Source organism: Xiphophorus hellerii, chromosome 10 (genome assembly GCF_003331165.1).
Source record: "Xiphophorus hellerii strain 12219 chromosome 10, Xiphophorus_hellerii-4.1, whole genome shotgun sequence".
Classification (NCBI taxonomy): Eukaryota; Metazoa; Chordata; class Actinopteri; order Cyprinodontiformes; family Poeciliidae; genus Xiphophorus; species Xiphophorus hellerii.
The window spans coordinates 20,337,932-20,352,962 of record NC_045681.1 but is presented as its reverse complement, the minus strand read 5'-3'; the positions used below and the strand labels follow the sequence as shown (position 1 = coordinate 20,352,962).

The 15,031-nt window shown below is 42.2% G+C and overlaps 1 protein-coding gene across 15 annotated transcripts in view; it reads left to right on the top strand.

Annotated features, from left to right (window-relative positions):
- Positions 1-15,031, top strand: part of cacna1g (calcium channel, voltage-dependent, T type, alpha 1G subunit) — a 271,449-nt gene that overhangs the window by 92,423 nt on the left and 163,995 nt on the right. For all 15 annotated transcript variants that reach the window (XM_032573632.1, XM_032573624.1, XM_032573631.1 and 12 more), the window contains one exon: positions 11,229-11,340. In XM_032573632.1, coding sequence (XP_032429523.1) covers positions 11,229-11,340 — 112 coding nt within the window. The remainder of the gene's footprint in view (positions 1-11,228; positions 11,341-15,031) is intronic.

Genomic DNA, 15,031 nt, shown 5'->3' with positions numbered 1-15,031 from the left:
TTCTGCTAAAAGGTTGTAAACAGTCAACATTTTAAACTACTCCCATATCCCATGAATTTTGAGTATATCCAGATTAGCCGGTCACAGAGGCTAAAGCCAACAACTAGTCAAACAAAAAACAATGCACAGGCGTTTATAATGTTAAATCATCTTCAATCTCTGAAAATAGAGCTTGGTTAGCTACTTCTTCCTGTTTTACTTTAAAAAAAGAGAAGAAAGTCTTGAACATAGATATTGCAGACCCCTGCCTCAGCATTCACAGATTTGCAGACAGCATATCTTAAATAATCAAAAGAAAGGTAGCACAGGAAAACACTTAGCCATAATGCTAATTGACTCACTGTTATTGGCTAGCATTTGCTAAGTGATATTTACTTCCCCTGCATTGGTTTGCTGTTCCACCAAAAGTGCAGCTGTAGATGTTAGCTTCCATGGCAGTGCGAAGACGTTTTCCACTGTGCGTATTATTACATGTTGATTACAATATTACAAAAGTAGTTGTCAAGTATTAGCGGCTTTGGTGCCTAACCCCTTTAAATACCGGGGTCCACTGTACAGGGTGTCAAGTTTCAACCACTCACCTTCATAAATTGTGCTTATGATAATAGCTTGAACTCGATGTTGCTTTGTGAGGCAGACTTCATTTTGACAAGAAATATTGTAAAATTTCAACACCCATTCAGAACTTTATCTTTGATGCTCCATTTTCTTTCCATTTGCTTCTTCAAACTCCCCAACTCATAGGTGTGTGTGTGTGTGTGTGCGTGCTCAGACAGTATTCATACACACATTAGATCAGTTTCTGCTGGAGTCTTGTCTTCAGCACTGACTATGTATGTGATTTCTGTTCCCAGGGGTTGTTAAAGCTCTCTCTCACACTCAAAGGCACATGGACCACCAAGCACCTCAACTCACCAACAAATGCACACACACACAGAGCCTCTCTCTCTCTAGCTCACACACACACACACACACACGCCTGCACGCCCACTGGCCGGTACATCTCTGTCAATTAGCATGACAGATTCAGCGCTGTATCTTGTCTGACAGACGCATATCTGCAAATTCAGAGTCCTGACAGAACTTCTTAGCCTCGGGTGTTTCTTTGTGCTCGCATTTCAATGTCAATCTGGGTTCTGTGCTTTTTATTTAATCTACGTTTACGGCTCTGTGTCTGTTTTGTCGATCTGTCTATTGCTGACACAAACGGGTCGTCTTCTGTAGATAACACAGATGAACACGACTTGGAAACATTGCATAGGGATTCAGATTCCATCTAATGGAGAGCTGTTTGAGCTGCCCTAGCTGGAGGAGTGTACTTTGTGCATCGAGTAGAAACTAAAAAGTATTTTTGCATAACTGCGTTATGGTATATTCCAAATGCATTTTTGTATTGTTGTATTTGATTTCAGCAGTTGAGTTTGTATTACCGTTTACAACTTTTAAGGTTGTAAACGGTAATATTCCCAGTGCCTTTTTTTTAAATTATTATTAGTCATTTCTACAACTCAGCAAATAATGAAAGGCCAAGCAAAAACACAAATATATTCACAGGAAGTCTAGTTCAATGAAAATGTTGCCATTAAGCTATAAACTTTAGGAATGTAAAATTCTATCTTCTCATTAAACAGTAGCATTGCTATACAGTTTTTATTGTTTGGGTGGATGCGTGATGAACTCCCATGATAATAAAACATACAATATTTCTTGTCCAAGAGAAGTCTGTTTCTGCTATTATGTAGCTCTGGTCTTATTGTGTTGGGGGGGTCCATGGCCCTGTTTCTGAGCTGGCGTCTTGATGATTGAGTGAAGACATACTAATAGCAGATAATAATATCTGTCAGTTTTGGCCTAAGCAAGCTGAGTATTGTTTTTTGGCAATTGCTGTCAGTGGGGAGTTTGCGTCCCCTGTGTCTAGTAGGCTCCCTTCTGCTGTTAAAGTTACCTGACTGGGACTGTAACTATTTTTCTCTGCCCCGCATCTGAGAGGACTTCCTTGCTTTTCATTATTTTCCAGAAGACAAGAAGTCCTCAGAATTATGTTTAGGTTTACTGCCTTCGCAAACTGGGACTGCTAGCATGAATGTTTACATCAGCGAAGCAGCAACAAAAACTGGAGTTTGTCGCAATAGCAGAGAAAAAAACACGGCATGGCGCAACTGGGAGAAGTCTGCTGAAGGGCCATGACTTGAGCAAAGACAAAATGATGCTCAAAGATGATGCTTAAAGATAAAGCTAGCAGTAAATGCTGCTTTGGTTCAGTTGATGGTTCTGCTAGAAAAGTTGGAAAATGTCTGCCTCATGCTACTGTTAGAACTGAAAGTATTCAGAAAGGCCTCAAATACAAGACATTGAGAATAAGGTATGCACTCAGGTTGGCCTTCTTGCGTACATTCTAGTGTACACATGTATTACCTGCATGCAAGAAGTAGGTAACTGGTTGGTAGCTAACATTCTTTTATAAAAGCCATCTATAGAAGCTAACATCCTTAAATAGAAGGATTTTAACTAGCTAGCCTGCTGGTTTTGTCTTTGGTTTATATACAAAAGACAAACCCAGCAGGCTAGCTAGCTATATATACTGAAGACGAAGATGTGGATCAGCAGCAAGGTGCCCTAATGCTGCGGTGAACGTCTTATATGAAATCCAAAACAGTAGTAGAGAATACCTCCACCCATCAGCCAATCATGGTAACAGTTGGGTAGCATAGAGACTGGACAGCAGTTTCACTGACTCTACACAGCTTGGGTTTTAAGAGATGTGGCATTGAGATGGGGGAATAATTATCACCTAACCAGGCATCCATGTTGCCAGGTTTAAAGGAAGATAATCATGCTGGATGCCATCTGGACAACTCCCCCCCCCCCCAAATTTCATTGCATACTTTTGATACTTGTGTGTTCTGTAACAGGACTGCAGTGCAATGTGGCATTGAACGATGCCAGTCACCTTTTGGTAGATCATAAGAACGTACACACAGTCAATCTCATCTATCTTCCAAGTGTGAATAGTAAAATATTGTGGTCACTTACAGTGACAACACAACACAGTTGTAACTTCATGACAAAGAAGCATAAAAGATAATAAATTGCCAGTCTTAAATGAGCGCTAATTAGCCTTTACAATGACAGAATGCACGTCATAAAATTACACTGCAACAATTAGCATACGTGAAGCTCGGCCAGCAGCTACTGTATCCGTCAGAGGTGCCTCATGGTACAGTATTGTCTTCCTTCCTGCCTTCTCGCTGACTGGAGAGATATTTCCTTAAATTGCATCACTGAGCCAGCTCGTCTCTTCTTTTTGGCTTTCACAAGCTGGCCTGCTGGCATTTAAAAGGATAGCAGAGCATAATTTTCTGCTCCATCACGGTGGATCAGAGGCTTATGACTTCCTACAGGTAAAAGATCATCTCTGGTCACGCTCCGCTCCTCTCTTCCCATTGGACGCATGCGACCCCCGGGGCTGATGGTTTGAAAACCCACGGATGGAGGAGGTGTACAGCGAAGGTGACAAAGCGGGCTTCCGATTGCGAGATGAGAAGTCACATTCTCCTCGGTTTCTGCATCCCACAGCGCTTTTTGAAGCGAACGTCTCGGCCCATCACAAGTCTTCAAAGTTCCGCTTGGCGTTTTGCGACAACTCTGCCTTGTTGCCTTGGCTGCAGACTCAACAGCAACCGAAATGTGACTTCCTAATGGTTCCCCAACGAAAGCCCGCGTTGCTAAGCAACTCGCAGCCCGCAGTTGCAAGATACAGGGATGCTTCCTAGCTGATGAGAGAGATGTGCGTGCTTGCGTGTGTGTGTGTGTGAGAGAGATGAAATAGAAGTACAACTCGTATATAAAAACGCACGAACCGTCTGGGTCTCTGCATCCACACGAGGGCATTCTGGACGATAAGCAGGATTCCTTCTGGCTACGCAGGATAAAACGAGATCGTAAAATCGCTCCTTTTCTTTCATGTCTCTCACATAAAAATTGATCTCTTCCCATAATTCCTCCTGAGAGACCCCATTGTGTCAGTGTGATAGTTGGTGGATTGTACGCATCCATATTCATGAGCAGGGAGATGGGAAAACAAAGTTGCAGTCTTTTATTTTGTTTTATTTTTTGGTATATGGATAGCATCTTGGAGTGAAGGGATACATTTATCAATAATACAAGCTGATAAAAGTTTAATGGTGTTTACCCCTCCTTTTCCACCCACAGAGAGTTGTTTGGTCAGTTATCTTTCCTCCACTACCCTTCCGCCGATACACTGCCATACACACCACAGTGCAGTGGAATATACCGTATAAACTCCATTATGAATCAGAGTTCAGCCTTATCTACTTTGCTCGCGCCTCCTATTTTTGCTTGCCTTCCACTTTTTGCATTTCGCCTGTCGATCCCTCAGTGTTCATGTGTTTTTTTCCTCCTCCCGAATGCTCAGTATCACACCTTCCCTTCCCTTCCCTTATCCCCCCCCCCGCCTGCTTCCCCACATCCATCCTCCCTACTCAGCTCTCCTGCCCGTTCTTTGCCTCCACACCCCCTCACCCTGCTCACTTCTCCTTCCCTTTCCTTTCCTCCAACCCCCTCCTCTCATATGGCATGCACTGATACAGCCAACACAACAATATGCCACTATTTTCCTCCACCTCCTTAACTCCCCAGCTCCTGACTCAGGGCTGCTGCTAAGCCCTGTCAGCGGGCGGTTTGGGATACGCTGCGTTACACCAGCAGGATTTTCCACGCAGTTAGCCGTGATGCTTCGCCGTAACACGGGGGGGCCGCGGGGCTCGGAGGCGCTCCTCCTGGCATTCCTCTGCGGCAACATATTTACAAGCTCAAAGCCCCTGACGGAATTTTGATGAAACATCAATTTAACATCTGTTGCGGTACACACATGCCAGTATGTCTTGCTGGGTTGTTTCAGGGGTGTTTTAAGGACAGTCCAACATGCCCTGAAGATTACTGCTTTCAGACTGTTAATTAGCTTGCTTCTTTAAGGGCGGGACGGGTTTGTTCAACTCAAACTCAAAAGTAAATGTTTACAACTAAAAGTACAGTTAAAGGGGCAATATATTGTATTTTCCAGGCACATGGTGCTACTTTATATCACAATCGAGTAACTATGTTACAGTCAGTTGTTATAAAAACATTGTTTTTATAACAACCAAGCTCAAGTCGCTCTCTGGATATTATTGGCTTGGAAAAAGCCATTTTATAACATTATTGGTCGAATGCGGTGTCAATCAAAAGGGGGGGAGGGGCTCTAGGCTGCCCAATAAAAGCGCCATAATGGACACCGGCAGAGTTTAAACCCTAAAATCTCAGCCCCGGAAAATACAATGGAAAATTGGCACGCAGATGTTCCGGTACGGTTTAAGGGGAGTTAAAATACATTTGACTTTGTAATTTAACACCTTGAAATTGGACCTCTGTTTCTTTAAGAAACTCCTGTTCTTTCTGAAACTCCGCCTTCAGAAAGTCAACACAACATGGCTCCTCTTTTAACCCTGTAGCAATTTTTTTTTACCAGTATTACCAGGTGTGGATGCACCCTTAGTTACCATTTGTTGGGGAAACCCTATGGACAGAAGCTGGAGTACCTGGGCAGGATCCATTTATGCATGGGTAGAACATGCTAACCCCATGCAGAAAGAAATTGGGTTTGCATTCAAAATATGGTTCAACGGTGATTACTTTGTATCAAAAGAAATAAACTGCAAAAAAACTAAAAAGTTGCAGTAAAGACACCAGTCAAGACTATTATTAGTAGGGCTCCCTAAATGGTGTAATAGTCTATGTGGCTCGTCCATATCTACACTTAGCTTTATGAAATGATCGTCAGCCTTTAGCCTCACTGAGTCTAGTTGAGTGCTGATTTCTACCTTTAACTTTTTTGTTCAAAATCAATGTGTCCTTCCTACATTAAGCTGGAGGATGTTATGAAGCCCTCCCGCTCACTAATATTATGACATATTCAGTGACCCAAAGGAACTACATGATGGCACTTTGATTATAAGGTTGTGTGTCATCGGCATAGACGTGATGAGAGAAACAAAGTTGCCTCTGTCTTGGGGGAGGTTTGCACAGTCTCCGTTGATGGCAAGCAAAACTTTGATATTCCGTTAAAGTGGAAAAATGTAAATGTCACAATTGCGGTGTTTCCATTAAAAAGGAAATACAATTAAAACCACATGTGGATACGCTTGTTCCCACAATAAGTCATTTAAAAAAAACAGCTGCGTCCTCCTACCACTTACTGTCGCCTTTGTCGTCTTTTCTGCCAGTAGTAACATGCGGTTGTTGATCACGTGACTCTGTTGATGCGAAAAACGTGTTTCCATTGCAGTTTTGTGAAATACACTAAGTTTGAATTTTGAAAAACTACCGTATCCTAGCTCAAAACCGTTTTTTTGAAAAATATGAGTTGTTTTCTAAATTGACATGTTTCCACGAAGCACATTTCTTATTTTTGTATTTCCAATTTGCGCAACTGTACGGTCAGTGGAAACCTAGCTAACGACAAAGCTCTGCTTTTATTGTGCTGTTTACACTTACTGGTGATTAAACACTTTTCATTTGTAGCACCTACTGGTGATAGATAGATTGTAACATTGAATAAAACTGATTCTAGAAGATTTGCTTAGTGGAATTACAAGACAGTACATTTAAATAGTTGCTTTACTGCAAGAAATCCCTCCCTCCAAAACGGCTGTTAGAGGAAATGCTGACAATAATATGGCTCCTTGTCTTAGTACCATGACAACTAGACGCCAATTCTTCCTCTCCTCAGGGAATGCCGAAAACTTTATTAAGCCCCAAAATCTCCACCACTTCATGTGATGGTAAGCAAAACAGGAAGCAAGATAGTCAGACAGCTGCGCTCCTCTCCTGTCAAGCCCTCCTTTCTCCAAACCCTTCAAAGGACCTTGTTTGCTCTCACCTTTCACTTTTCTCTCCGCGCTGCCTTATCCGCTATTATTATGGAGGTAGGGCGACGAAAATAAAACTTTTTCTTCCAGAAAGAGTGCTGAACATGCCATGAAAAGTGGTGGGGGGCTTAAAAAAGGTGGAAACTGAAAGAGGAAGGATGTTCATGAAATATTGATTGTGACTGCAGCAGCCCTTTGTAATGTGCTATCTGTCACTGTCATCCGGCATAAATGTGCGCATTTCTGCTCATGGATTGGCTTGAATTCACTTGTCTGTGCAGGTGTTTTGTCCAGTGCCAGATACTGGTTACTAAGAAACCCGTTTATAGAACTCATTTGAAGACTCAACCATGTCAGTCTTCGAAGAAAAATGATAGTGATGCATCAATCTTGATATGTCATAAGCTGTAAGGCGGTAGATCCCAGTCAAAAACACATGCAATACAAGTTTCGCAGCAAAAACATTGGTGATAAATTTGACAATAACAGCAAAAAAGAACAAAAGACAAGACGTCCCAGTTAGCATACTCAGTGTTAGAGTTTACATCTGAAAATGTAGACTTTGAACAAGTGAGATGGTTACCAGGCAAAAACATCTCTACAGCATGGAAGCATGGTTTACGTTTCCAATGTCGTCTCAATAGATGTATGGTACAATCTACACTGTGTGGTACAGTATAGATTTGTGGCTCACCAAAAAAAAAAATGCTGTGTTGGCTGACCCAATCAAAACAAAGATGTAAAATGCTCAAGAACCTGTTGAAATCCTGATGTTTTCAACATGAAGTGCCAAAAAGTCAGTTTCTCTATATGCACGTTGAACTTTTCTGATTGTTTTTTCCTGCTATTTCACAACTACAGACTCTTTGTGTTGGTCCATCACATGAAAGATGTTCTCAGCGATGGGGGCGGAGGTGGAACCTGATTCAATTTCTTCCCTGACGGAATGAATGAATACTAAAAATGTTTTTTGCGGCTTTTGGTAAAACCTTATCGTCTTTGGCGAGAGGCGAAGATTAAGAGGACGAGTGTTTCAAAAGCCAAGACGGTGTTGCGTGTGATGAAACGGGGTGCAGAAAGAGACGAGTGCAGAACCGTGTCCGGCGAGAGTTCTTGTAAACACAATGAATAAGTATTCAGAGCGGCTCGCCGGTATTGATTGCCCTTGTACTGTTTCTACCTGCTGACGATTCACCCCCCCCCAGATATCATGAAAAATAGAAGAGCCGAAGAAAACATCACAGGACGAGCCCAGTCTTTAACATCCAACTTTTCTGTTACCTTACTTCACTTGGCTTCAGCCTCCACTTGCATCCTGGTGGACGGTGAGATGAAACTCAGAGGGAATCAGTGGTAGAACATTAAGCTACCTCTTTGTTTTCCCTTCATTAAACGAGAAGAAAGAGGTTTTACTTGTGTGCATGTTTTTTTTGCGTGTGCGCGAGCGTGACGGAGCGAAAGTGTGAGAGAGCTGAGAAGAACCCAAGAGAGCAGAACACGGAGTGTGTTTTGAGGTGCTGATTAGCTCGATTGTGTTACTTCTGAATGTGTGTGTCTGCGGGGAGCGGAGCGTGTAGCCGTCTTGCTTTCAGATTGTGACAGAGCATATCCCTCTGCATCTTCCTTCTAATTGAATCCATCCCTTGGGGCGTCACCACTTGTTGGCATTCTGACACCCATGAAGGTGTGTGTGTGTGGGTTTAACAGTGGGGCAGAACTCTTGGAAACACCCCGTTCTTTTGCTTAATTATAGACCGCCAGCTGGGAAGGCAGAGGAAGAGAACGAAGGCAGGAGAGGAAGACATATTGATTAAATTAGTCAGATTACTCATATTTAATGTTTCCCATTATCAACATATATCTTCTTTAACCTGGATGCTTGTCTGGTAATGGGTCCAGCTCATTCCCAGCTTCCCCGGATTTACTGTATTTGCTGGAAATGTATTTAACTGACATGGTCTCATTTCTCCTTGTGAAACCAATTTATGATTTTGGCTGAATGTGCCATTTTACAAATGTGGCTCATTTGGCTTTAACAAGACTTGGTGGCTTGACGCAGAATAATAAGTTTAGTAAAGTATACTCTTCCAACCACCACATACTTGCTAAATCAGTCAAAGCTATTATTATGGCACCCTGTATCTGGTTCTCACTTCTTTTTTGAAGTAATAATATAAGTAGCCATCTTGCTCTGACAGTTAGCTTAACTGTAGCTAACTGGGTACAGTTACAGTACTTTGTGTCATGCTAAGTACCAATGTGAAAACAAAACACTGACAAAATAGCATGACGTATTTGATTTGAAAAAACGAATGCTACCACGGACAGCTAACGACACAAGCTTACATCTGCTTTCAAGTTCTCTATTTGTCTTAAGCTAAATGGCTAACATTAGAAAACTTAGACGTTATTCGATTGCTTCTGATTTAAAAATCTATAGCACTTAGACCACAGGTGTCAAGCTCCAGTCCTCGAGGGCCGCTGTCCTGCAGTTTTTAGATGTGCCACGGGGACAAAACACTGGAATGAAATGGCTTAATTACCTCCTCCTTGTGTAGATCAGTTCTCCAGAGCCTTAATGACCTAATTATTCTGTTCAGGTGTGGTGCAGCAGAGGCACATCTAAACGTTGCAGGACAGCGGCCCTTGAGGACTGGAGTTTGACACCCCTGACTTAGACTGATCAAAGCTTAACTGGGTAATTCTACACTGAACTCTGAGATTGAAATTGAGATTTGGGAATCCTTTTGGGGTTTTTTTGGAGACAGAATCTGAATTATATGAACTAGTTGAATCTGGACAAAACCCTTCTAACATTGATCATATGACCACTTAGGAATTGAATAGTAAAAACCTGGTGAAAAACTGTGCAGGTCAGTTTTCTTAATAGAAAAAGAAGATAAAATCACTATGTAACCATGTATTGCATGTATGATAGACGAGACTTTTGATTTAATAGTCATGTTTTTAGTATTTTATGCTTTGATGTTTTTAAAACTAAACTGAACTAAATTTCTCAAGTTGAATGTAAATGTTGATACTCGTGAACGGTGCTGCCATCTTGCCAGGTTGCTCTTGCAAATAAAGACTGTAGATCTCAACGAGGTTTTTTTATCTGGTCAAATGAAGGTTATTATTATCGTTGGCCAGTGAATGGCAATTCTGACTGTCAACACAACGAAAGCTGATGCCAAGACGGCTGCATAGAGGCGTGGAGACTCTTTTGAGCTTTTATTCTTCTCTGGTAACCTTTTGACTTCTCCTTTGAAAATCTTTATGAGTAGGTGATTTTACATCACTTTCAAATCAAGTTCTGGGCAGCTGAAGGTATTTATGGGGGTCGAGTTCTCGTCATTTTCCTCAGATCAACCTTTTAGGTCATTACATACCTCAGTGGTGAATTTATCTACCCTTGAATTTTGCTACATTACAACATTACATCATTTAGTCTTCTTATAATACAATGGAGGGCTAGCAAAAAGCTAGCTGACCCATCTTCGGTATGGGTTAGCAAGATAAATGATCATGTGGCGGCTAATGCGGTAAAAGCCCGGCAGGTCGTTTTTCCTCTTGGCCAGTGTGCTCACATTTACCTTCCTCTATGACTTTTAGGTCACACGTCACACACTCCGACACACACGCAAAAGGATGACAAACTGTCTATCTCGTCTAACCTTGTTAACCAGGTTGGGTGCAGACTGCAGCTTCAGTACCAATCTATAATGTACGGGATAAATGTTTGGATGTAGGTGTGCAGCTGGGGTGTGTGTGTGTGTGTGTGTGTGTAGTGTTAACCTCCTTTTTCTTTCTATAGCCGACTCATTCGTTTGTGTCACAGTTGTGTTTAAGCCCTAACTATATTAAGCCCTTCCATGTCGACCCCACGTTGACTGACATTATCGCTATCGAATTTGTCCCAGTTTCTTAGCTTGCTCCTCTGTTGTGCCTCACATCGTTTTTTATCTGCTTATTCAGTTCCCTCGGCAACAATTTGATCATTTACCAGCACGCCTTCCTAGCAGGTCCTTGCCCAACGGTGCAGAACGGGAGCAGTGTCAGCTACAGGTGGGTTTCTTCCCTCTGCTTCCCCTCCTCCCGACTCTCCTGTGGCTCATTTTGCTCTTGAAAACAATTTTAGATTTCAAACTGTACCGAAAGAGGTAAACCAGCATCCGCTTGTCAGGTGAGGCAAGCATAATGAGGTCGCTGGAGGAAACACATCCTTCTGTTTGCCGCTTGTTGTTTCTGCCTGTTGGTGTTGTCATCTTGCTGTGTTGCCTTCCTTAACTCGCCCTCCTCCACATGGTTCGAACGAGCGTCCATGTTGGTGATCCTGCTGAACTGCGTGACACTGGGCATGTTTCATCCCTGCGAAGACATCAACTGTGACTCTGAGCGGTGCAAAATTCTACAGGTAAGTCCCTCACTCTGAGTCCTTTTAAATTTTCTTTCACGGTGTTTTGGTACTAGTGCAAAACACTGATTTGCTATAAAATATGTCCCATTGTGTTAGCAAACACTGTAGAAGAAAACAAGCTGGCCACCATCACATCAGGGCCATCTACAGCCGTGGCCCCTCGCCCTTGCACTAAGGACCCACTGTCCTCCTTGAGTTAGATGTTCTTTGAAAAGGAATGAGTAATTAAAAGGCTTCTGCAGACCTCAATGGCACGCTTAGGAAATGGGTTATAGGACTAGGTTTAATCCAATCATTTGTATGAAGTGTGATGGAGTAGATGATCTCTAAGACATGCAGGACAGTGGGCTCTGGGAAACGGGGCTGGGTGGTTTTGCAGAACGGCTCGGGATTGGCGAAAGATGGGAGAGACCTTTGACTGAAGGGCCTTGAGACAGAAATGTAAAACAAACGATGAATTCCTCCTAATTGTTTGGAACATCTGGAAAACCTATTTCTTTTATATGAAAAGGTAAAAGTTGAAATTGATGTATGCATAGTCTCCATGGATCTTTGGTCAGGGGAGTCTTTCTCCCCTACCTTTCATCCATAGACTCTGTAGTTCTTTAGTCAGCAATATTGGACCTACATAGCCTACAATCACAATCTCCATGTTCCCTTGGTCAGTAATGTCTCTCCATCTTTGCCTACATCCTGACACCAGGAAACGGACGTCTTTAACAGACGCGCTAGTGACTTCCTCTACAGCGTTATGTCTTAGTCCATGGATTCAGCGACATGAAGACCGAAATTTTGGATCTGTGACCAGCAAGCTTCCCAAGTTTTAACCACATAAGTGACCACATGAAGCTGTAGTCGATTCTCAAAAAATGGGTGTAGAAACAGAAGTCAACAAACTGAATATCTTCACCTGCTAATCAGACAATGCAGCATGTAATCCTCATGATCACCATGAGGATGACAAAATGTATAAAAACAGGCTAAACATTGTAAAATGTAGATCTTTATAAAATTTTGATACATTTGCCAATCAAAGAGTATGTTCAGTTTACCATAAAAAATCCATAGGAATAAAAGGCTCTCCCACCCCCAAAAAATAGACGTTTGTTTTACCACCCAAAGCGTCGGCCCTGACTGTAAGCAACAGAGGTTTTACCACCTCAAAGCAATCTCCCAGCAGCCTGTTCAGAGCAGCGGTGAAGGCCCTCTTGATTTCCTCCACGGTGGGACAAATTATGTCTTTTCAAGCTTGACCTGACATTTCCCACAGTGCTACTCCATTTCAGCAGGTTGTGAAACCCCTAGCTGCCTGGAAAATGCCTTCATCATCTGCGCCTCACACCACCACTCTAACGCACGCCTCTTCAGACAAATTGAGGTTATTCAGGTGATGTGTTTCATTTTGTCTAGCTTGATTATGTTCTTTTGGAACTTCTTCTACTAAGACCTAACACTGAGCCCTATGCACCCTGCTTAAATATAAATTCCTGTGATGGATAAAACAGACACGATCAAGAAAGCTGCATATTTATACCCCTTAAATCATTTCCATTTCTTTATTAGGGTTTAAAATATTAAAATAAATGCATAATTTTCAAAAAGGTGTTGCAGATTAAGATTTAGAAAGCATGAGGCACATTTATATTCTGTCTCCTTTACGCTGATTGCATCTGTTGACAGGAAAACTTATAGTTGACCAGAGGCACAGGTTTAGGTTTCTAAAGACTTGACTCTAGAGGACAGATTCGCCTTCCAGGGGTACAAAAGCACTAAAACCACAACCAGAACTACACCGGAAGAGGTTACGTCAAAGCATATTCACATAGTGGCAGAATCATTGCTGCCATCATTGCTTTTCATCAGAAGCCACGGGAAAGCTGGTGAAATCAATGGAGTTCTATGGATTAAATACGACAAGAAGGAAAACAAAGAACCTGAACGTTGAGTTTTAAATCACAGGGTATCGATGTGGTTGAATGTCCTCGTCAAAGTCCAGACCTAAATCACAATCTGTGGCACTCTGACCACAATCTGACAAAGAATGAGCAGCTTTAATAAGATCAAAAGGTAACAATTTAAGCTCTGTGCTGCAAAAGATGTGGCTATGTAAATGCGTGCCATGTTTAGTTTTTCTGCCGTTTCACAAATATGTAAAATTGACTTTTTTGAGATTGATATCATGTTGTAATGCAATTACCTCATCAAAAACACACCTGTAGTGGTGTCTTGATTCTTTCATGAACGTTTCACAAATCTTTTAATCTCCCGTGGCGACCATTCAGCTGTGAAAAACGCCTGGATGGACCTAGCACTGCCTTTGAGGTGCCTTGAAATTGCAGTTTTCAAGCTTCCACCTCACAGAGCATCCCTGCCCCGCGTCTCCCACACTCAGCTCCTACAGACTAGCCAGCAGCAAATAGCAAGCACATGTTGGAACAGCACATCTGCTGAGCTCATTATACCAGGTACTTCTCATTGAAACGCTGGTAGAAATGTTGTTAAAGGGTAACTAGAGGAGCCATGTTGTGATGACTTCCTCAAGGAAGAACATTAGTTTCTTAAAGAGACAGAGGTCCAATTGCAAAGCGTTAAATTATGAAGTCAAAATTCTTTAAATCATATTTGATATAGACAGCTTTTTTATAACAACTGAAGGTTGTTATATATACTATGAAGGTAGTATAGTTACTTGATTATGCAATAAAGTGGCACCAGGTGGCTGGAAAACACATATTATTAACCCTTTAATAAAATACACCAAGGTTTGGAAGTTAAGTGTGAAAAAAATGTCTTACAGATACTTTTGCAAGCCACTGTAGCTGGACCTTTGAGCAGTAATGAGCTTGGAACATAAAAATAAATGAGCTGGTAATGTGCTCACTTCTCACTTGAGATTTAATTCATTATTTGGTGAAAGTAACGACATCACACGTGATGAGTCTTTATTCAATAAAACAAGTGCCACCAGCTGAAAACCCTCCCACTGGGATGAAGCAGACAGACACACATCCAAACTCTCCAAACGCCAAACGGCATCAGAAACGCCAACGTCAATAACTTCACCTTTGCATCGCATGCTCATGCGCATGTTGTTCAAACAAAAGCAAAACAGTCGACGGGGCTCAGAGAGAGGCTGGGAACTCCAGAGGGAGAACTGCTCTCTCCGAACGTTTTCCAGCATTCCTGGCCTTTTTGCTGTCCTCTCCTTTTTCATTATCAAAGATGGAAAGCAAACAACAGTGCCGCGTGCGGGGGCGTTGCCATTAATTTGTCGACCTTCTTTAACACCATAAAAGCTAATGGAGATACACTGATGCTTGTACTGTGAAATACAGAGAAGGAAAATAACTTCTGCATCGGGTGAGGAATCCGAGCGGCGAGGCGCGGCCAGGCTACATCAGCTCTCTCCGATGCCGTTCGTCTTGTGCGGTGAGGAGACGAGGCGCTTGCTAAGTGGCTCCAAATAGATAGAACTAAGTCATCCTATTTTCTCGTCCGCTGACTCTGAGGAATGAGCAGCTTCGTCCTAAAAAGAGAAACCTCTATCATTTGGGAGAGAACAGACCTCCCTCTGCGCACTCTTTTTGGGATTAGATCGAGTTTTAGTGGTTCAAACGATTATAGTCTTTGACGCATTTTAAGTCGAATGTTTATTTCAGTCTTCCAGAAGATAGATGCATCCACTTGC